Source organism: Eptesicus fuscus, chromosome 10, assembly GCF_027574615.1.
Source record: "Eptesicus fuscus isolate TK198812 chromosome 10, DD_ASM_mEF_20220401, whole genome shotgun sequence".
NCBI classification, from domain to species: domain Eukaryota; kingdom Metazoa; phylum Chordata; class Mammalia; order Chiroptera; family Vespertilionidae; genus Eptesicus; species Eptesicus fuscus.
In genome coordinates, this window is record NC_072482.1 from 11635257 (window position 1) to 11655776 (window position 20520).

General features: G+C 43.4%; 2 protein-coding genes across 4 annotated transcripts in view; one reads left to right on the forward strand and one right to left on the reverse strand.

Moving 5' to 3' along the window:
• The first annotated feature begins 315 nt into the window (after positions 1–315).
• On the forward strand, positions 316–15677 carry TOMM6 (translocase of outer mitochondrial membrane 6). 2 transcript variants are annotated; one of them, XR_008557267.1, is made up of 5 exons: positions 316–510; positions 991–1095; positions 6058–6207; positions 6354–6391; positions 15338–15677. XR_008557267.1 is itself a non-coding variant. In XM_008158917.3 (3 exons), exons 1-2 carry the CDS (start codon positions 383–385, stop codon positions 1085–1087), a joined length of 225 nt encoding a protein of 74 aa, XP_008157139.1. In that variant the 5' UTR covers positions 316–382; the 3' UTR covers positions 1088–1095; positions 1309–1625. The 2 variants fall into 2 exon arrangements, 1 of the variants encoding a protein (XP_008157139.1); XM_008158917.3 differs by lacking the exons at positions 6058–6207; positions 6354–6391; positions 15338–15677 and adding an exon at positions 1309–1625.
• USP49 (ubiquitin specific peptidase 49) overlaps positions 8416–20520 on the reverse strand; it is a 54100-nt gene continuing 41995 nt past the window's right edge. For both annotated transcript variants that reach the window (XM_054722352.1, XM_054722353.1), the window contains exons 2-6: positions 16263–17628; positions 14354–14558; positions 10373–10481; positions 9617–9822; positions 8416–8638 (exon numbers count right to left, since the gene is read on the reverse strand). In XM_054722352.1, coding sequence (XP_054578327.1) covers positions 8451–8638; positions 9617–9822; positions 10373–10481; positions 14354–14558; positions 16263–17600 — 2046 coding nt within the window. In that variant the 5' untranslated portion in view covers positions 17601–17628 and the 3' untranslated portion in view covers positions 8416–8450. The remainder of the gene's footprint in view (positions 8639–9616; positions 9823–10372; positions 10482–14353; positions 14559–16262; positions 17629–20520) is intronic.

Genomic DNA, 20520 nt, shown 5'->3' on the forward strand with positions numbered 1-20520 from the left:
CCATGTCCCAAAGCTACGCAGCCCCTGCTGAGCTAGCCCCTACTGCGACCCCACAGGCTGGGGCACCTGGATCCCCAGCATCCCCCTGAGCCAATGAAGTGATCACTCAGAGGCCGCGGGTGACGTGACGGCTGGGCGAGCCGGAGGCCGGGAGGGGGCGGGAGGGGGCAGGACCCTGGAAGCGCAGGGCCGAGCCTGCTCCTCCCCTCGCAGAGCACGTGGGCGCTCAGCCCCGGGTTCCACCTCTAGGGTGTCGGACTCGCTCCCGCCGCGGCGCCCTCCGTTGGCCGGTAGCCGGCGGAAGTACGGCGCCGGAAATGGCGTCATCCCCGTGCGCGGGCAGCGTTCGTGGTCAGGCCTTGCGGAGCGTGGAGGTGCTGCTATGGCTTCCAGCGGGATCGGTGTGAACGCGGGCGGCTCGGCAAATGAAGCTCCAGAAATTCCAGACAATGTGGGAGATTGGCTTCGGGGCGTCTACCGCTTCGCCACCGATAGGAATGATTTCCGGAGGTAACCGAGCCCGAAGCCCGGTCCCTCTGCCCCTCCCCTCCGCGCCCGAGTACACACCCTGCGGCCTTTCCCTCCGCCCGGGCTGGCGCCTCCGGGTGGTCAGACTGCTAGCCTCTAGGCCTTTCCGTGACTGGCCGAGGTTGCGGAGGGCCTCGACTCGGAGAGTTCGGTGCAGCAAAAGCGATGTTTTCAGTTACCCTGACCGAGGTGCGGTGGGGGTGGGTGGACCCGGGAGGAGGAGGCGCACACACACAAACGGGCTTTTCGGCCCTAGATGAGCGTTTTACTGGTCTTGGCATTTGACCTTTCTCTTATTAGACAGACACGAAGTCTCAATAACTGTGTGGGTCTTGGACAGGCTACCGTGTAATGATCACCGCCCCTGCAATCTAGAAGTGTTTTGCCTCTGGGAGGTTTTTCCAGGGTGGCGGCGGTGGGAAGCCTATGACCACAAGGTTAATAGAATCATTCTTTTTCCAGGAACTTGATCCTCAATTTGGGACTTTTCGCTGCAGGAGTTTGGCTGGCCAGGAATTTGAGTGACATTGACTTAATGGCACCTCAGCCAGGGGTGTAGCCAAATAGGTAAGCAGGTAACCAGTGTCTTGTGTGTCATAAGAGTCCTAGAGGCCGGGAGAAGCAATAATTTTATCAGCTGTTCACAAAATGTAGGAGACTTGATGTAAAACCTCCGGCAGCTTCCTAGTTACATATGTTTCCCTGTTAGAAGGAATTTGAGTCACCCATTTCCCTGCAGTGCTTTTACATGCCACCTACTGTTCTGTTGTCTGATTGCAGACACATGGAATCCGAGATGTACTTGAACCTTCCAAACACAGAGCCTCCGATCTGTGACGGTCACAAGACTTTCCCTGATAGCAGCTGAGGTTTGATACAGATGGCTTCCTTCCCTTTCCTGCCTGCTTTCCTTCGAAGAGTACTCAGAATTCATTCTCTGGTCAGCAGTCAGGCTTCAGCTAAAGTGTTGTCCTCTGTTTTGTAAAGTTCTGTACATAATTCCTAAGTTTCAGTAGAGAGTGATCTTTGCTCTTTCTTGAGGAATAACCTGATGGTATTTTAACAATTATCTGAAATAAAGACTGCACACAAAGACAGCCATTTTTGTTCTTTTAATACGAAACTTCAGCTTACAAAAACAAGGTGTAAAAAGTTGATTTACAAAAATCATAAAAACATAATTTATATTTCACACATGAGATAGGAACAAGCCCAAACATGGTTGTGGCAGAGGTGGATTGCTTCATATTAAAAGAAAAAAAGAAATGGAAACTGTAGCCACTATTCATTGATGTTAACATAGCATGAAGCTTACTGAGGAATTTCCATTTGTGAGCGTTACTAGGGGAAGAATCTTTTCGGTGTTGCATAGCATGTTAATGCTCCAGGTGGGTTTTCCAGGCACCAGGGAGGCATTGTTGCTGTAAGAGAATGGGATTTATTGGTAGAAAGGGCAGTGATCGGCAGGTGGAGGCTAGGTGTTAAGTAAGCCTGAGCTATGGGCACTGAAGTGAGCATGTCTACTTGAGAAAACTGCTTCCTTCACAAGGAAATAGATGTTTTATGACACTGGAACTCGGTAGTGTCGCTGTCCAGGAGTTTGGAGTTCTTTGGAAATGGGATATGTAATGAACTGGCCTGGAAAGACTCCTGCAGGAGAGATGTGGAGATAGTGACACGTTCCCCTTGACAACTTTTTTCCTACTTGATTTACTCTACTAGGCATTTAAAAAAATACTGCTTTCTGTGCCAAGTCTCTTAATGGAACCGGTATGGGATAAGGGACATGAATGGGAAAGGAGGGTCAGTGTAAATGTACCACAGTAGTCTAATAGTTATGGTTGACAGATGTTGTCTCTAGCAACCTGTTCACCAAAGGTAAATAAGACAAAATAATTCCTCTTGACCCTGCTGGCATAAATCTCATTAAGAAAGCTGTTTGAGCCGAAACCAGTTTGGCTCAGTGGATAGAGCATCGGCCTGCGGACTGAAGGGTCCCAGGTTCGATTCCGGCCAAGGGCACGTGCCTTCGTTGCGGGTACATCCCCAGTGTGGGGTGTGCAGGAGGCAGCTGATCGGTGTTTCTCTCTCATTGATGTTTCTAACTCTCTATCCCTCTCCCTTCCTCTCTGTAAAAAAATCTATAAAATATATTTTTTTTAAAAAAAAGCTGTTTGAGAATTAGATTTTTAATACATCTTCTTTTAAAAAGCACTATTCCCTTGTATTAATAGGTCCCATTTGTTAAAAGGAGGGAGTTTGAGCCAGTGAATTCAGGGCTGTGGCTGGCTTAACATGAAACCATGAACCTTTATGCCACAGTGGGACCACAAAGGATTTGATAGATTTGTATCTTACCAGGTGTTAAGATGAGGAACGGTCACATATATGAGAGCAAGGCTTAAGTTTGAAGCCGTCAATCCCAAAATGGTGACCAGGAAGGAAACTTTTATGCCACAGCATAGGTCTAAGCCCCTTTCCACCTGTGTCAGGCCACTGCTAAGACCAGTATGAACACCTCCTGTTCTTTATAACAGTGAAACTTACATCCTTGAAGTCTGCTACAGATCTCATAATTGTGAACAGTTTTATTTCATAAATGCTTTCAAAATTAAAAATCCAAACCCAGCCAGGCTGGTGTGGCTCAGTGGTTGAGTCAGGCAGGAGGTCACAGTTTGATTCCCGGTCAGGGCACATGCCCAGTTTTCGGGCTCAATCCCCATTGTAGGGGGCATGCAGGAGGCAGCAGATCAATGATTCTCTCTCATCATTGATGTTTCTATCTCTCCCTCTCCCTTCCTTTCTCTGAAATCAATTTTTAAAAAAATCAAAACCCGCCCTAACCGGTTTGGCTCAGTGGATAGAGCGTTGGCCTATGAACTCAAGGGTCCCAGGTTCGATTCCAGTCAAGGGCATGTACCTTGGTTGGGGACACGTCCCCAGTAGGGGGTGTGCAGGAGGCAGCTGATTGATGTTTCTCTCATCGATGTTTCTAACTCTCTCTCCCTCTCCCTCTCTGTAAAAAAATCAATAAAATATATTTTAAAAAATCAAAACCCAGTAAAATTAAGATATGGTAGCTTTCAAAAGTATTGAAATTTCACTCAATTTAATGTTTTATATTGTATGTCAATTGTAATTAAACTTATTTTTAAAAATTAATGTTTTAGCTTCAAGTAATAGTGTTCACTGTCGGTTGGTTTGTAAAGCCATATGCTGGTAAGGTTAAGTTTTATTTAAACTGGCTTAATTCCTCAAAGTGATGAGACTAGCAAAGCTACCAAATTTACAATTTCAGAAATGGTGGTGAGTATTCATTCTATGAATGAAAGTGCTGATTTCACCATTCTAACACAGCATTCTCCCCAAAGGAAATCAGTTTTACATCCTGTCAGTTTTCAGCCCTGGCTAATAACACAGTACTATGAAAATCTCCTTACACTACCTACTTAGATTTTAAATGGAAACTTGCCAGTAGAATAAGTATGGAAAGAGTCTACAAAAATGACTATTCACCTCAATGCTATAGTAGCTATGGTGTAGTTAGGGCAATGTGTGGATTGAATGAGTACAGTGGTTAAAGTCAAAGCCTTAGACCAGGAGAATGGTTAACTTAAATGTGAAAGATATAAACTAAACTGTCGTATTTGGAAGGCGCTGTCAGCAGTAGTGCTGACTTGAAAGAATGTGAGCCACCAGGGAGATACATAGTTACCTGGTAAAAAATTAAGTGGCCGTGGGAGGTTTTACTCCAAAGATAGAACCTCCTCACCTAATTAAGCCAGTAGTTAAGCGGAGAGACCCAATTATTAAATGTGCTTTGAGTGGTGAGCTTTTCAAACATCCTTTGAAGTCTCATGAGCTCAGTGGAAACCTTAAGGGCAGAGGAAAGGACTTGTGCAAACAGCTCGAAGGTGAGCAGACGGGGTCTCACCTTCCACAGCCACTCAGCACCATCCCAGTCGGCACCTGCTGGGAAAGGGGACTGTGGCAGGTTCTTGGAGCCTTCTCTAGCAAATGACACAGTGCACTGGCTTGCCTTACAATCTAAACCAAAGGTTCACATACAGGGGACTGTGTTCTACACTGCTTTCTGAAATTTTCTGCAAAAGAAATTTAGAATTAATGAAGGTAGTATTTCAAGGGACCCATTTTTGTTTGACTCCTACCATAAGTTCCCAGCATTAGGAAAACAAAAGCCTTTTCTGAACATTTGTGCTCTCCCAACCAGCGGGGAAAGTGGCCTTCCGCTCCTAAGATATAACCGGGATGGGGAACAGTGTATGGTTAGAAGGGCGGCCCTCCTGCCTGATTGAACAGGCTTGAGTTAATGTTTTGAACATAAAAGGGGTGGTGAAAAAGAATGGGATACACAGTCTGCCTTGAAAAGCAGACATTTCATGAATAATCACAATTATTTTGGACATTACAGTAAAATTTCAGATCTTGCTGGTAAGAACAATTTGCTTTCACACATGAGACATGAAACACTTTTAAAAAGTCTGATACCAAATGTCCTTTACACTCTACAGACCAATATGCCACTTGACAAGAAGGATTCCTTTCCCTTAATCTTTTCAATCCCATGCAAACCATAATTGGGTACAAGGCACCAAATTTTATGAATTATATAAAATTAGTTCACAAAGCTTTATCAGTAAGAAAACAAACTCCATTTCACCTTCCCTGCCTGCCCACCCACATCCCACCCTCCACACCCGACCAAGTTTTCCTTCTGCACTACTGTCGACCTCTCTCAGGCTTATGCTGGGGCCGCTAGGGCCATGACCCACTGCCAGCCACCCCACCCCATTAGTTCTTGCAATAGGACAGAACTGTAAGCCAGAGAAGGGAACTCAAGACGCTCACTTACTAGAAGCCTTGTCATTAAAAACAAAAATAAACTCTGCTATTGAGTCCATAGGACACATTAACACTTCTACAGTTTCCAATTTTATTCATAACATTTAAAGAGACATCTGGAAATTCTTTATGGTGTGGCACTGCCCCCCTCAGTCTGAGAGGGGCTGGATCAAAGCTGGCAAGAGCTCTGCCCACCATTTAATAAGAGCTTCAGTTTCTAGCTGTTGAGGGCATTCCTAATCTTTTTCACGCTAGTACGAATGCTCATCTCCGAGGCAACCACAAGTATGAAGGTCAAGCTAGACTGAGGTAAAAACCCTTTCTGAGGGCCAGGGTGCATTCATCTTGGCTGGCTACAACAGGAAGTAAACACACCAGCCAACTGCTCAGGGCTCTTGGAGCAGGATGCTAACTACTTATCTGGGAGAGAAGCAGGTCCGGACGGTTCAGTTAAGAAATGTTGGGTTTGATTTGGCAGCATTTAGTCAACTTCTACCTGGTTCTTATTGTTTCAATGTAAAGTAAGATGCAACTAAGAAATTCATCTACTTCCAATATGTAAATAAATTAAAGGCAAAGGGACAATTCCCTCACAACAGCCGTTGATTTCTGTAGCAGGGAACTTTTCTTTAATAAAAATCTTCATAAATACTGACTTCTCAACAGCGTCTAGTGTTGCTGCCTCTGGGTACCTGAGGAGTCTGTGACTGCAGGGGCACCTCCATGAATGTGCAGCTCAGTGAGGATTCTGATATGGGTGTCTATTCAACTCATTTTGAACATTTTGTTAATTTGATACAGGGGTGTTCAGCTAAGGTAAGCCCTTATTTTACAGTTTTAATCTGCTTAATATGCCTTATAATATTTGGTATAAAACTATTTCTAAAAATTAAATTTGAAGATATTTTAATTTTCCATTAAATGTTCTTTTTTTTTCTTCTCAAATATTTCCCCCTGGACAGCCTGAGGGATGAAGTAGATGCTCTATTCTTCTCCATTTGTAAGTTATCTTTTTCTAGAATAATAAATATAGCATTCAAGGAAAGATGAGGCACAATTTATATTTTCCTTTTCTTTTTACTCTCCCGATTGTTTTTAGTTAATGGGCTTTTCTGTTGCCATAAAAAGTCATCACCAATCATTTCGACTTAAAATGTGGATCTGGAGAGTATAGCTTCACATCAGAGCCTCTGGCAGCGTATGCAGCTGTGACACTTTAAAACAGTGTCCAGGAGAAGGTGAGCCCAGGCCAAGCTTATACAAAGAAGCCTGTAGCAGACAATATAAACCAAATAGCATAAAAAATGCCATACGCTATCGCTTCCAAATAAAAGCTAAATATTACAGAAACCTCACAGTGTTGGAAAAAGCAAGTGTAATTTAAAATATAGGAACTCTCCCTTTCTTAGCAGGGTGAGCCATTTTCTTTCTGATTTTCCTCCATGTTTCAGTGTTGTCTGGCAGGTCCTAGGGGAGAGTTAATCTCAAAAGAGGTAAAAAACAAGTGCTCCAGATCTGCTCCAGAATGTGGCTCATCAATAGCACTAAAGCTACGACCCTTATTTGTTACCCTCTCTTTTCTCAACTCCCCATCCCTTCCCAAACTCCCTTCCATAACTACTCCCTTCAAGTGACAACTCTACTTCTACCTGAATTGAAAAGTTTATATGACATACTCAGTCAAAAGATGAGCATTCATATGACAAGCTGAGGCAGCCTACAGCAACCCCAGAACAAGAGTTTCGGTTTGCATTCACTTGTACTGGCGAGTCTTAAGTGAAGGATTAAGAAGGGAAGTTCAGTGGTGCCTGATGAGGAGGAAGGTCTCCATCTGGGCCACTTCATTCCACTTAGAAACTGACCCCGTGTGGAAAGGTCTATTTTGCTAGCACTGGAGTAGAGGACAGGGCACTCTTGCTTTCTCTGGTGGACTCTGTGGCTGGGTAAAGAAACAGTAGGGATGATCAGATTGGGGAGGAAACACGCCAGAGCCGCCAGCGGTAAACTGTTCAGACATATGGGGGACAGCTTCCCTAAGCCCTTGGAAAGCAAAAGCTCCCAAAACTTGTGGTGAACAATAATGTTCTAACCCTCCAGGAGCAAGAAAGAAGCTGTGAGCTAAGAAAAGCTACATGCTGCACCAAGTGAGATCAGGTGACAGGCATTCAGATAAGCCCTGGGCCACTGGCTATTCCCACCCACCCTCAACTGAGTTCTGAGAAAGCCTCAGACCACTGACCTAAATAAAGACCAATTTAAACTAAACCCTAGACCTTGACCTGAACCAGGGATTCACTACCGAACTGAGTAGCCAGAAGTGTCCTTAGGCTACAAAGAACATGTCACGAGCCAGTTTACTGCTTCCCTATATGAACCTCTCCTTTAGAATGAAGGAATGTTCATGCCAGTCTCAGAAGCCCCAGGGAAGGTATGACAAGTGAAAAACCTCCCATTTTGCATGGGGAAATTTGCTCCATGCATCTCATTCCACTCTTTAACTATCCTCTCCTCCCCCCTAAGTAAGTCTGCAAGTTTTCAACCCCTGAAGATTACTTCCTTTGTAGGACAATTCCTTAGACTTCACCTGCTGCCTCAGAACCAATCCCATCAGGAAAGCTGCTAGCCCAGTGCCCCCGCCCCCCCACCATGTGCTTTGTCCTCGGCTGCTTACATCAGGAGGATTCTTCTGGTGCTGCAAGGAGGCCCTGATTAGCAGGGGAATCACATAATGGAAAAACATGGCTGCTCTCCTGGCTGGATATGATCAGCTTACTCCCTCTTTGCTCTACCCAGATCACTCTATATTCAGAAGTAACTGATGAAGCTTCATACAAGTTTCTACTTTTGATTTGTTTTATCAAAGGAGGGACTTTCCAAATCAATTCAAAACAAAGTGACTACATATTTTATGACAGCATATGAGTCACCTGGTACCTCTGCTCTAGACCCAGTAAGGCAAACCCAGTAACCTGTTCCTGCAGTAAACCTCATTTCCTATCAGGAAAGATGTACAGACACCAAGAGTTTAAAAGCAAGCCAGTCTGTGATGTGCCTCCCATTCAGGGGAAGGTCCGTGGTCTGCCCTCATTGTTGCTGGGCGGCACCTGAGCTTGGAGATGGGTTTCAGAGAGTTTTGCATTGCCCTGAACTGTTCTTTGAGTGTAAAAAAGGATGTAGGCTTGAGTTTTGCACACTTCCTCGACATTGCATACATTCAGCTTTGAGTCATTGCAGTGGACCCAAAAACCTAGGAAACCAAAGGAAAGAAAGCGTAAATGACTACCCAACTTATATTTCTAATCAGCAGGCAAAACCAGGAGATGAAGAAAGTGTGAATAGAGCTAACCCCTGACTACTGGTGGTGGTGGTGTGGAGTGCAGGGGAGACAAGTAAATGAAACCAAGAGACTTCCCTGTAACCACTAGCTTTAACCCCACCAAACCCCACCACAATACTGCTTACAATATCACCCGACTGGAATTTTTATCCTTATTTCATTCAGACTTTTTCATTCCCCATTAGGGCCTTCCACAAAGACAGCCAGGAGACTGAGGGCGAAGACGGGAAAAGGAGGAGGATGAAAGGGGGCATGTAAATAGAGAGGAGTGATAAAGGAACATTTAGAAGGAATAAAAAGTTTTTTGTTCATAGGCTCACTCTGGCTGCCCCAAGGGCTGAGGGATTCAAGTTCAGTACACTGCTGAAAAGACCTCGCAGCGCACCTGCCCAGCGCAGTAGATGGGAGGCTCTGCTCTCGGGACTTCTTGAGAGGGGCCCTTGATCCCCCACACCTTCCATGGTAAGGGATGTAGTAAAGATATAGTGAATACTCAGAAAATGTCCTCAACTTTATTATAAGCCGAGGCTAGTGAGATTCATGCAATACCTCCATGAGGCTAGATGGGTCATATAATTTCTGCATAACCAAAAAGGAAACAGGTCTGCAGCGGAAGTATTAATAATACTGATAACCTCTAACATTGAGCATAATGTGCTAGGCACCGTGCTAATAAGCACTTTTACATGTGTCAGTTCTTGTTAATTTTCAGAATAACCTCATGATGTTATTTAGTGATTTATCAAAAATTTTAATTAAACTTCCATAATTCTTCCAACTGGATTTAAATGTAAGTAATATCCCACTAGAGATGAAAAGGAAAGCAATGAAATGTGGACAAACCACCCTTTTCCGTGTCCCCCACCCTACAGAGTAAAGCGCACGCACCTCCCTCTGTGTTGTAGCAATAGGCTGTGTAGTGTCCTGAGCCAAACCCTTTCCCGTGATGCATGACCACTGCGGAGAGATCATAGGCAAAGGTCTCTTTGTCAAGAGAGGAGAGCATGTCCCTGCAGCAGTAAGGTTCCATGGTTAATACCTGGTCAAAGACGACATGGACCCCAATCTTCTCTCGATGATTACGGCCAGACCACCTAGAACATAGATATAAACTTCTTATCAGTAAAAGGTGGCATAAGTGATCATAGATAGAGGAAGGTAGAACTGGGAACTGAGAAAACTGAACCTTCAGCTTTGGTTTTCACATTAATAGAACGGTAGTAATTAATGTCCACATATACTTCTGGTGACTGTTCCACGAGGTACTCTGAAACTACAGTTCCCTAATTAGCAATTCAGGCAATAATCTTTTGTAGTTTACTGCCTGCCCTTTTCACAGATTCTCTCATACTCTATTCTGAAGATGACTCTATATAAGCCAAAGCGAGGCTAGAAAACCTTCAAGCACAGACACCTGGTGCAGGCTAGCCAATTAAAAAGGGCCATGAGAGCAGCAACCCAGTCCTGCTGGGCCCCAACATCTTGTCTCACTGGCATGACTCATTTAATCTCCACGGAAAGCACAAGGTCCCCAAGGAACCTCCGTCCCCTCCCAACAGCAAAGACATTTGCCCTCACCATTTGCCTTTGAAGCAGCTGTTCCTACAGTTCACAGCCACGTGGGATGCCCGAGAGCAAGCTCACCTGAATCTTTTAAGGTGTAGCCGGAGGACCTGAGGTAGTCTGTAGATCATTAACTGCTTTCTAGCTTCACTCAGAACAAGGGGTTTTGGATTGGATTTTCGTCGTTTGCCTAAATGGTTTGGGAAGGTATAAGACAGACTGTGAGGAATTTCATTCTCTCCTAGCTGTGGCAGACAATTTCTTGCCACTCAATATGCATTCTTATTTCTTAGTATTTGAACCTCAATTTTATTTGGGGCAGCTCTATGGCCCTCTGTAGGATTCTGTAGGACATTTAAATTTCTCAGCCCCACATGTCTGCATGCTGTGCCCATGGGAGTTCTAGCCCAGATAAAAGGAATGACTGTGTGGCACTCTTGGGATGGCAGCTTAAAGAAGGCTGACTGAGTTGTAAGGTGCATCCTTTGTCCTTCCCACTGTTTACAACTGTTGTAATTGCCCTTGGACTATGAGGTAATTTTGAGGATGAAGCTCTGAACTAAGGTAGTAAAGCTGAAAGATGGGAGGAGCTTGGGTCCCCAATAACCATGCAAACCCCTGAAGATTCTTTGGATTTTATTATATAACAGAAGAAAAAAAAATTACTTACTGTTTTAAGTTATTGTTATTTGAGCTGACTTACCAGCAACTAAACCTAATCCTGATTACTTCTACTTTCAAATGTTTGCCATCAGCAATTTCCAAAATTGGTATGGGTTTAGGATGGTACACTCCTGATGTCATGGGTTTATTAATGGAATATAATACAAGATGACTGCAATAATATGCACAGAGGCACATGTTAGGGTTCTATGCCTTTGCTAGTAAATATGTGCTTATAACTTAAATTATGATGTACCATAATATAAACTTAAAGGCTTTTTGTTTTCATCACAAAGGCCTAATTCTGTTTCCTGTTCACAGCTAGTTGTATGCTGTTGGGCAAGTTATTCAAATTCTGAATCTCAGTTTGCTCTCCTGTAAAACGGGGAATGCTGCATGTATTTCAGGCTTAGAAAAAAGGTAAAAGGATACAGTATTACTAAAGGACAAAGTATTTAAACAGATTTTCCTCCTCCAGCATGATTATGCTTGAGGTGTATGCAAATTATTTAGAAAATAACCTTTTCTGGTTTTAATTTCTATGCTGTATTTAGTTTCTGAAACATGTTTCTTGGATAAAAGCACACTGATGGACATGCTGGACAAATTCACCCAGTCCAAAGCAGAATCAGTGTTCAGATTTCAATTCTGTTTCTAAAGCCACTGAATTTTAGGATATGCATTTTTTAGTTAATTTTAGGATATGCATTTTTTAGCAAATAAACAATGGGAATAAAGTTCTCTTAATGTCCTTTGGAAGCCTTCTCTATAACCATTTACCGATGACTGCTCTGCTATTAATTAATCGGTGAATGGATGGGAATGTAAAATAAGTGGTCCACGTGTGCTGCTTGCTGATTGTCTCTGAGCTGTTGATATCATGGTCTCAGTGTCTGAAGAACTTGGGATCTGATTCCAAGTCCTCTCTAGACCACTCGTGAAAGGAAGCAAATCACAAGCAGGTGACGTATCATGGAGCTTTCTGTGACAGTATATCATGGAGCTTTCTGTTGCTTCTCTAATAGGCTGCTGCAGAATGAGTGTGCCATCGCATTTAGTAGGGTTGGCGGTCATGATATGTGGGGGCATGAACAGAAAGAGAATTCAGAGCAGGGCCTGGCCTTATTTTACATTCCCATTCACCAGCAGATTTTAAAAATTATTGCAGCTCTGCCTGGGAACGCTGGCAGTGACTGCCACTGTCAGCAGAGGGAGTGTGTGAGCTAAGTAAGATGAAGACCATATAGAATCTGGCTTTGTTTCCCTAAAATGAAATTCACAAAGAAAAAGAAATTACTAATTCAATTGAGATTGATCAGTTCTGTCTCCATTTGATTAAGCTGGCCACACAGAGAGGTAGAAAGCTGATAGTTTTGAAAATTCACAAGCAAAAGATCAATTCATTTCATCCCTTTACCATAGCTTTCCTTTCCTGCTATTATTTGAACTTGCCTAGAGAAATCCTGGTAAACTGAAACATCTGGGAAAAAAACCCTTCCTTGCAAAAATAAATAAAAGTATTTCTTGCCTTAGCTATCATGTCCGAAATGATGAAATTAAAGCTGTTAACATCCTTTTGCTGTTCCTTACAAGTAAAAGGCTTATGAATCACTATTAAAAAACAAAACGGATACTGCTCTAATAAGATAATTTAAGTCACTGCCTTTATATATAACGGGGAACAGGTCAGGTGAGTCTACAGTTAACCAAGTACAGCATTTCAATTTTTATTTTAAAATAGCAAAATAACATCAAGTATTACTTTTGATTTTTGTCCTAATTCTTCATAGAGAACAGGTTTCCCACAATTTACTATTTTAAAATATGCAAATAATATATTAAGGTTTTTGTTCACAAAACTTGTATTATATGGCTGCAAGTTGATTTCTACATCTCTGCACAATCCATTAATTTTAGTTTCCAAATCCTTATATGCCAAAAAACCCAAACTTGATCTTCTAAACATCTGCTCTGCATTTCCTCTGTACATGCTGAGTTAACAGAGTATTGAGCTTTAGTGTGTTAAGACAGAAGGGGCCCTGCATAAGATGCCCACGTAACCACATGGAAAAGGTTCCACTTTTTTTGTTGTTGTTGTTAATCCTCACCCGAGGATATTTTTCCATTGATTTTTAGGGAGAGTCGAAGAGAGAGGGAAAGACAGAGAGAAACATCGATGTGAGAGAAACCCATCAATTGGTTGCCTTGTGCACAAGCCCTGAACAGGGCCCGGGCTGGAGAGGAGCCTGCAATCAAGGTACATGCCCTTGACTGGAATCAAACCTGGGACCCTTTGGTCCGCAGGCCAACGCTCTATCCACCAAGCCAAACCGGCGAGGTGAGTTCCACTTTTAAATTAAAGCCACAAGCCCTGACTGGGTGGCTCCGCTGGTTGGAGCATGGTCCCATACATCAAAATAGTTGCAGGCTTGATCCTTGGTCGGGAGCGTACAGGAGGCAATCAATGTTTCTCACATTGATGGTTCTCTCTCCCTCCCTTCCTCCCTCCCCTCTATCTATCTATCTATCTATCTATCTATCAATAAATAAAACATATCCTCGGGCGAGGATTAAAAAAAACATTGAACATTTTAAATTAATGCCATGATAAATACTTCCTTTATGATGGCCTCCAAAATGCCAACCTTTCAAGCATGTAAAGAAACAAGTGTAGAATGTACTTCCAGAGAGCAATGCACCTTACGATTTGCTTTCTTGATCTTACTGTGCAGACCTGCAGCATCACTCCTAACACTTTAAATCTACAAATTCAATACAAAGGTACACTTTTCTGATGCCACAGCCCTCCAACAGGCTATGCCACCTGAACTTAAATAAGACCTGTCAGATTCAGTAATCATGGATTTCATGAGGACCTCTGCAGTACTATGAAGTATTCACATTCTTAGAGTCCCCATTTCAGGATCCATATGTTCAAATGCCTCCCAAAATAACAGCAGAAGTCAAAGGAGGTACCACTCCTAGATTTGTTTAAAATTATTTTTATTGATTTTTAGAGAGAGAAGGGAGGGGGGGGAGAGAGAGAGAAACATCGATATGAGAGTGATACATCAATCAGCTGCCTTCTGCACATACCCTACCGGGGATCAAGCCTGCAACCCAGGCATGTGCCCTGACTGGAAATCGAACTGGCAACCTTTTGGTGCACAGGATCATGCCCAACCAATTGAGCCATATCAGCCAGAACGATTTTTTTAAAAATATATAATGTCCATATGCCTATTTTCAGTAAAATGGGAAGAAAAAAAATCTTTAAAACATGCTTTAGAACCACTCAATATTATCAGTGTTACTTTTGACTAAAAGGGGCAAAAAAAGCACCTTAAACTGATATTGCAGTCGCACACCCCCACTCTCCCCTCCAACCCCGGCACTCACTGTTACACTGGTCACAAGCGTAGACTCTCCCTTCCAGGGCCTCTGTCTCTGTGAACTTGGCCAGCATCTCAGTGAGCAGGCACTCTGTCTGATTCAAAGGGACAAAGCCCTTTTCTATGCAGTGATAGCGTTCAGGGAATTCCAGGGACAGATCCCAAAAGGGCTCAATGGTGTTGGATTTGTAACTGCATGATATACATGTGACCTAGAATGAAAAAAATGACTTACAGGTTATATAACTCCATTCTTCCCACATACATTTTTGCTTGCTTTATACAAGACACATAACTTGATCAAAACTAAGTACAGTAGGCCCTCGGGTTATGTCAGAGACCCGTTCCTACAGCGCGATGTAATGCAATTTTCGCTGTAAGTCAGAACCCACCTACATAAGCACCTACGTCACTCACGTGGAGCACATAACACAGCAGTAATGAAGTGAGACAGTAAAAAAAAAAACTTAAAAGAAAGATAACAATTCCTGGCCTTAACTTGTGGTAAATAAATAATAATAAACATAAAGCACATATGTACATACGTCGAAATGATGGAACTTTTTTTTTAAATAAATAAATAGGAGATGGCGATGTAACCACGAAACGACGTACGTCGAGTCCTACGTAACCCAAGGATGCCTGTATACAGTCTTTAAAAATATTTTATTTGTAATATTAAATAATAAATATAACTTTAAGAGAGTTAGAGCATGTTACTTCTGTATATATTTCTAACTGTGTGATGCTAGCTGGAACTGGAAAGCCATCCGGCACAGAGGTTATTACCTACACCTTTCTTCTCACCCAAAGCAGGCTCTACCAGACTCAATGCTGTGGTACAAACTGCAAGTTATCGGGGAATCGGTCTGAGATGGAGAATTTGCGGATTCCTGTCTGCTTTTCTTATCCTCACACTCCTTCCTCTTCCAGACTTTGCTCCTTCCATGCAATCCTAACTTGCCTCTCTCTTTGCCCCTGGCTCTTGTAGCACCCCTACACTGATCCCTGTGACTACAGAGCCTCAAAGTACTTTGTGATTAGACCTCCTCAGATGCATCTTTATAACCTCCCCAGATGTACCTTTGTCCTGATTCTTTGACCCTCAAGGGATAAAGTAAATGCCCGTAAGTACTCCCCTTTCAAATGTTAAAAGCTTAAATAAACTTTCTCTTCCCATCGTACACATCATTCTTTTAAAACCCTAAATGCCAAGACACATACCTCAGTAGCATAGTATAGAGGTTTTACTTGAATCTCTTCAGTTGCCCACCTTTTTAACTTTAAAAATTCTTTCTGCATATTCTCACAATAAAAATTCTCTTTCTGCATATCCTCACAAAGCCTTATCTATGAGTCACTGCTTCTGTCTGTACATGGCTAAAGACCCAGTAATTGAAAGGTAATGAGGAACAGGAAGGAGGCTGGTTTAGGCCTTTGGCATCCTCCTAGCTACTCCCCTTCCATGTGTGTAAAGAATGTCAAGTTAGTAAGAATACATACTCTTTCAAAATATCATAGAACCAGGGTTACAGGCAAACGGTTCAGTTTCCTAAAACTGATTAAAGATGTCATGCCAACCATGGGTACTTAATTATAAAGAGAATATTACGTTATCCATATCATCATTAAAGGGTAAAGACATTCATTGAAAATGAAGCGATATAGCAAGTTACACTGAAAATCTGCCCAGAAAGAGACTGGAGGGAAGTTCACCAACAAGGCCATCACAGTGTATAGTACAATGAAAGGTAAGATGGCCACCCTCCATTAGGAATAATTATAGCCATTGTTAGTTACCCCATTAACCCAACAACCTGCAGGAGGCACTAATGGGAAGCCCAAGTGCTAACATACAAGCTCCCCTCCAATGTGATGGGTGGGTAGAGTTGGGGTTAGGATGGACACACACCTACCTGACTGAGTAGCTGCCCGTGGAATATGGTGTTCACCACCTTTAAGACCTGTTTGGTGAGCTTCCTCTGGGAGAAGGGGATGAGGATCCGGCGCGTTGTGCCCTCCGACTCGAGTTCCTGCTGCACTTTGTGCAACAGCTCACAGAGAAACTCCTGAGCGTCCTGCTGGTCGTAGCCTCGGAAGGCAGGGATCAGACTCCATACGGAGTGAAGCATAGCGAAGGGTGACACCAGGGCCCACTTCCCGGACCACATGACTCGGAAAAGAGTGTGCAGTTCATGGCAGAGGGAGATGTGCTTTGAGCCGGGCTCCTTGTTCTGGATGAGTTCTAGGCTCTTGGTGATGGAGGCGCTGCCATTCCAGAAGAGATCATCCTGCTCGCAAGACTCAGCCCTGTGGCTCCTGGGCGACAGCTCAGTGGCTGAGCTGCTGGCCAGTCTGCCCAAGAGTGGGTCCTTCCTGTTGGTGGCTCTGTTAAAGAGTTGTTCCGTTTTGGAAGGGTCGAGGTTCAGGAAACACTCTCGGAACTTTTGGAGGTGGCTGAGCACCTGCAGGATGGAGTTCATGTAGCACGTGTTGCCCAGGTTGCGCAGGCCAGTGACGCCCGGAGCCACCGCTGGTGTCCGGCGTGGGAGGCGGCCCCCGGTGGGTGTGCGCCTCCGGGCGGCTGGGCGCTGGGCAGAGGCGCGGGGTGCGTGCAGCAGCAGGCGTGCGCTCTTGCGCGGAGGGGCGCTGGCCAGCTCCTCCAGCAGCCGCCGCTTGACCTCCAGCCTCCGCTGCCTCGCTGCCTCCTTCTTGCGCTCCAGGGCCTCCTCCCGCCGCTGCTCCTCCAATCTTGCCTGGCCGCGGGAACTCTTCTCAAACCAGAGCCGCAGCGTCTTAGCCAGCAGGCGCTGGCGCCGGTACCAAAGAGCCGTGAGCATCTGCGGCTGTCCCTGAGGAGTGCGCGGCGGCGGGGACATGTCCTCGCCCGAGGCCATGGACCGCAGAGTCCGACCTCGCCTCCCCAGCAGGTCCTGCTTCTGGCCCCTGACCGCCAGGAGAGCGCTTCTCAGCAGCTTCAGGTCCCCCTCTGGGTTATCATTGAGCACGTAGTCCTTGCACAGGTAACAGAACACATAGAGATCCCGGACCTCCATGGCTAGTGGGTGTCCAGTCTCTTCAAAGTGTTTAAGGGCGTGGTCCTCAATGTAGCGACCGCAGGCCACGTGCGAGCACTTGAGACAAGCCCACACGGACTCAGTGGTGGTGCACTCCCTACAGCACCACTTCTGAGGGTTCAGGATGGAGTGGTCCTGGGCCAGCCGCAACCGCCCTACATGTTTGCATCTATCCATGTCTTACAGAAGGCTCCACTCTTTCAACCTGGCACAACAGGGCCCCCCAAAAGAGAGAGAGAAACAAAAGCTTTCAGCAAAATATTTTCCTAGAAAAAGGCTTGCAACTGACATTTTCAACTCAATGCTTATTAGTTTTCGATTCAAAATTGGTTCCTTTGGAAGTAAGTTTTTAAAAAAGTAAAGCAAATTTAGTATGGAATGAGAATTACAGAAAGACAGTTAAGTCCCCTGAAAACGAAGAATTATAAAATATGGGGGGAAGGGCCTAGCACCCATTTGAAACTTTAAATTTTCTAAGCCTGTTTTAATTCTTGGGTATCAACTAATTTTTATGTGAGGCTGATTTTGTGTTCCTTAGGAAAGTCATTACCTTACTTCACATTGCACCCAACTGGTCAACAAGGGAAAGAAACTTGTATTCTAAACCATTTCTAAAATGATGATGTCCTGGAGGGAATACTAATCAAGATCCTGGTTGTATGAAGAAAGGGACAGCTCTAGTAGTTTTGTCTCAGTGGATGGATGGAGCATCGGCCTGCGGACCAAAGGGTCCCCGGTTGGATTCCCAACTTTGGTTGCAGGCTCCTCCCCTGCTGGGGCCCTGGTCTGGGCGTGCAGGAGGCAACCAATCGATGTAAGTTCCTAAACCACCTATGAGCATCAGAATTCCCTAGGGTACTCATATGTACAGATTTCTGGTCATGACTCCAAATCTGATGAATCAAGAGTCTGGGGAGGGGTCTAAAATCTGCATTTTAAACAGGGTCTACAGATTATTCATTTGTACATTAAAACCTTACAACAGCTGCACTAAATCTAGTAAATTATATAGGAATGAAGAACTCCTCATAGAAGTCAAAGAATTGTTTTTCTCAAAATCTTCCAGTTAGACCAGCACTGCCCAAAAGAATTTGTTGCAAGGTGGAAATGTTCTTTATTTGCACTGTTCAATACTATACTAATCAGCCAACTGAGCACTTGAAATGTGGCTAGTGAGACTGAGGGATTGAACTTTTAACTTTATTTACTTTTAATTAATTTAAATTTAAAAAGCCACATGTAGCTAATAAGTGCAATATTAGATAGCACAGACTTAAATATACCAGGACATACTATGTTTAGCTCATTCAGCTTCCCTTTCTGTTTTCTTTCCTGTGAAAGATTCATTACGCACTGAATCATAGCTGAATAGCTTCTTGTAACTCAAAACTTGGCAAGTCCCCATTTTAGCCAATAGGACGGTTGACGTGTCTTTAGGAATTTAATTGCCACTGAAATCACATGAAACACAGCACAACTTCAAATCCTATAGAGAATACTTCTGTGAATGGGAATACAGCAACACAACACCAGAACACAGAGGCCTTATGAAATCAACTCCTGTGTTAGAAAAAATATGCTGGAATAACTAAAAGGCAAAGTAGAAAAACACTAAAAAGACCATTCCATACTCTCTCCATGGAGAGCCATCAAATGAAAAGGGCACTCTGGAAGCTCTTTCTTCTGATTTCATTTTCTGATCTATAAATCTGCTGATCACGCACATCCTTTCCTGCACAGCCCTTTTCCCATTACAAATCTGTCGTGGGGACTTACTAACCTGCCATATGGCAGAGTAAATCCGTTCAGGAGAACACAAGGGTACTTTGCACCTCACCACACTGATTTCAGTAGGGCAGACTAGCTTCTCTAGAGGAAAACATCTGATCATGAAATGGAAATCACCCAAAAGTGACACACAAAAAAGAAGCCACCTTAACACACAAAATAAAGAATAAACAGAACACAATATCTCAGGTATACTCAGTCCAAGAAAGACAATATGTTCCACTTTATTTAAGAACAAGGCCTAACACCCACAGGCATAAAGGAATTCTATTTCACATTTTTCTGAAATGTACACCTTTTCCAGTGTGACAGGCACCCAAAACCCAAAGGAGATAAACTTGCAGTGTAACTGGGAAAGAACATGATGTGCTTTTAACTGTTCTCAGTCATTAGGTAGATCAGAAACTTTAAATAAATGTCTTGCACACCTTGGATCTGTCTGCATATAGAGAAAGTAAACCTGATAAAATATGAATTTTTGCTCCCTTAATTACCACAGTTTTATTTTAAAAACTGGAATCAACTGGAGCTAAGAACTATGATCATTTAAAGTATCAGCCCTAACCGGTTTGGCTCAGTGGATAGAGCATCGGCCTGAGGACTGAAAGGTCCCAGGTTTGATTCCGGTCAAGGGCATGTACCGTGGTTGTGGGCACATCCCCAGTGCGGGGTGTGCAGGAGAGAGCTGATTGATGTTTCTCTCTCATCGATGTTTCTCTCTATCCCTCTCCCTTCCTCTCTGTAAAAAATCAATAAAATGTATTTTAAAAAATAAAAGTATCATACTATGGTTATCTCTAAGATAATAAATTAAAAGAAGATAATGAAATCTTTTCAATTCTTCCTTTCTGTTCTGATGAGAAACTTCTAGATTTACATTATTAATAAAATTCTGTATGAGATGACTGAACACTATAATCATTCAAAAATCTATAGCTTGAAAATATGATACATCTTTTAATTCAACTATTCCAATTATTCTCAAATAGGAAATTTCTTAGCTCATCCTAAATGCATTTCTGCATCACCAGAAATAAAATTTTTGGAGGGAGAAATAAAACCAAAGTAGGAAAAAAAATAAAGAGAATCTATCTACTTTAAGGAGATGTCCATATCTTCTCTCTCATTGTATTAATTTCTTTTCAGTTCTTAACTAAGGACAGTGGAATAATCCTGCCTGGTCTTGGTGAGACCAAGTGGCATAAATTCCAGCTTCAGAGAGAGCAGACACTATGGTAACATGCTGACAGCCTTCATTTACATAAAAGAATACTAATTATGTGGTATCATCAACATCTGCGATTCTGCT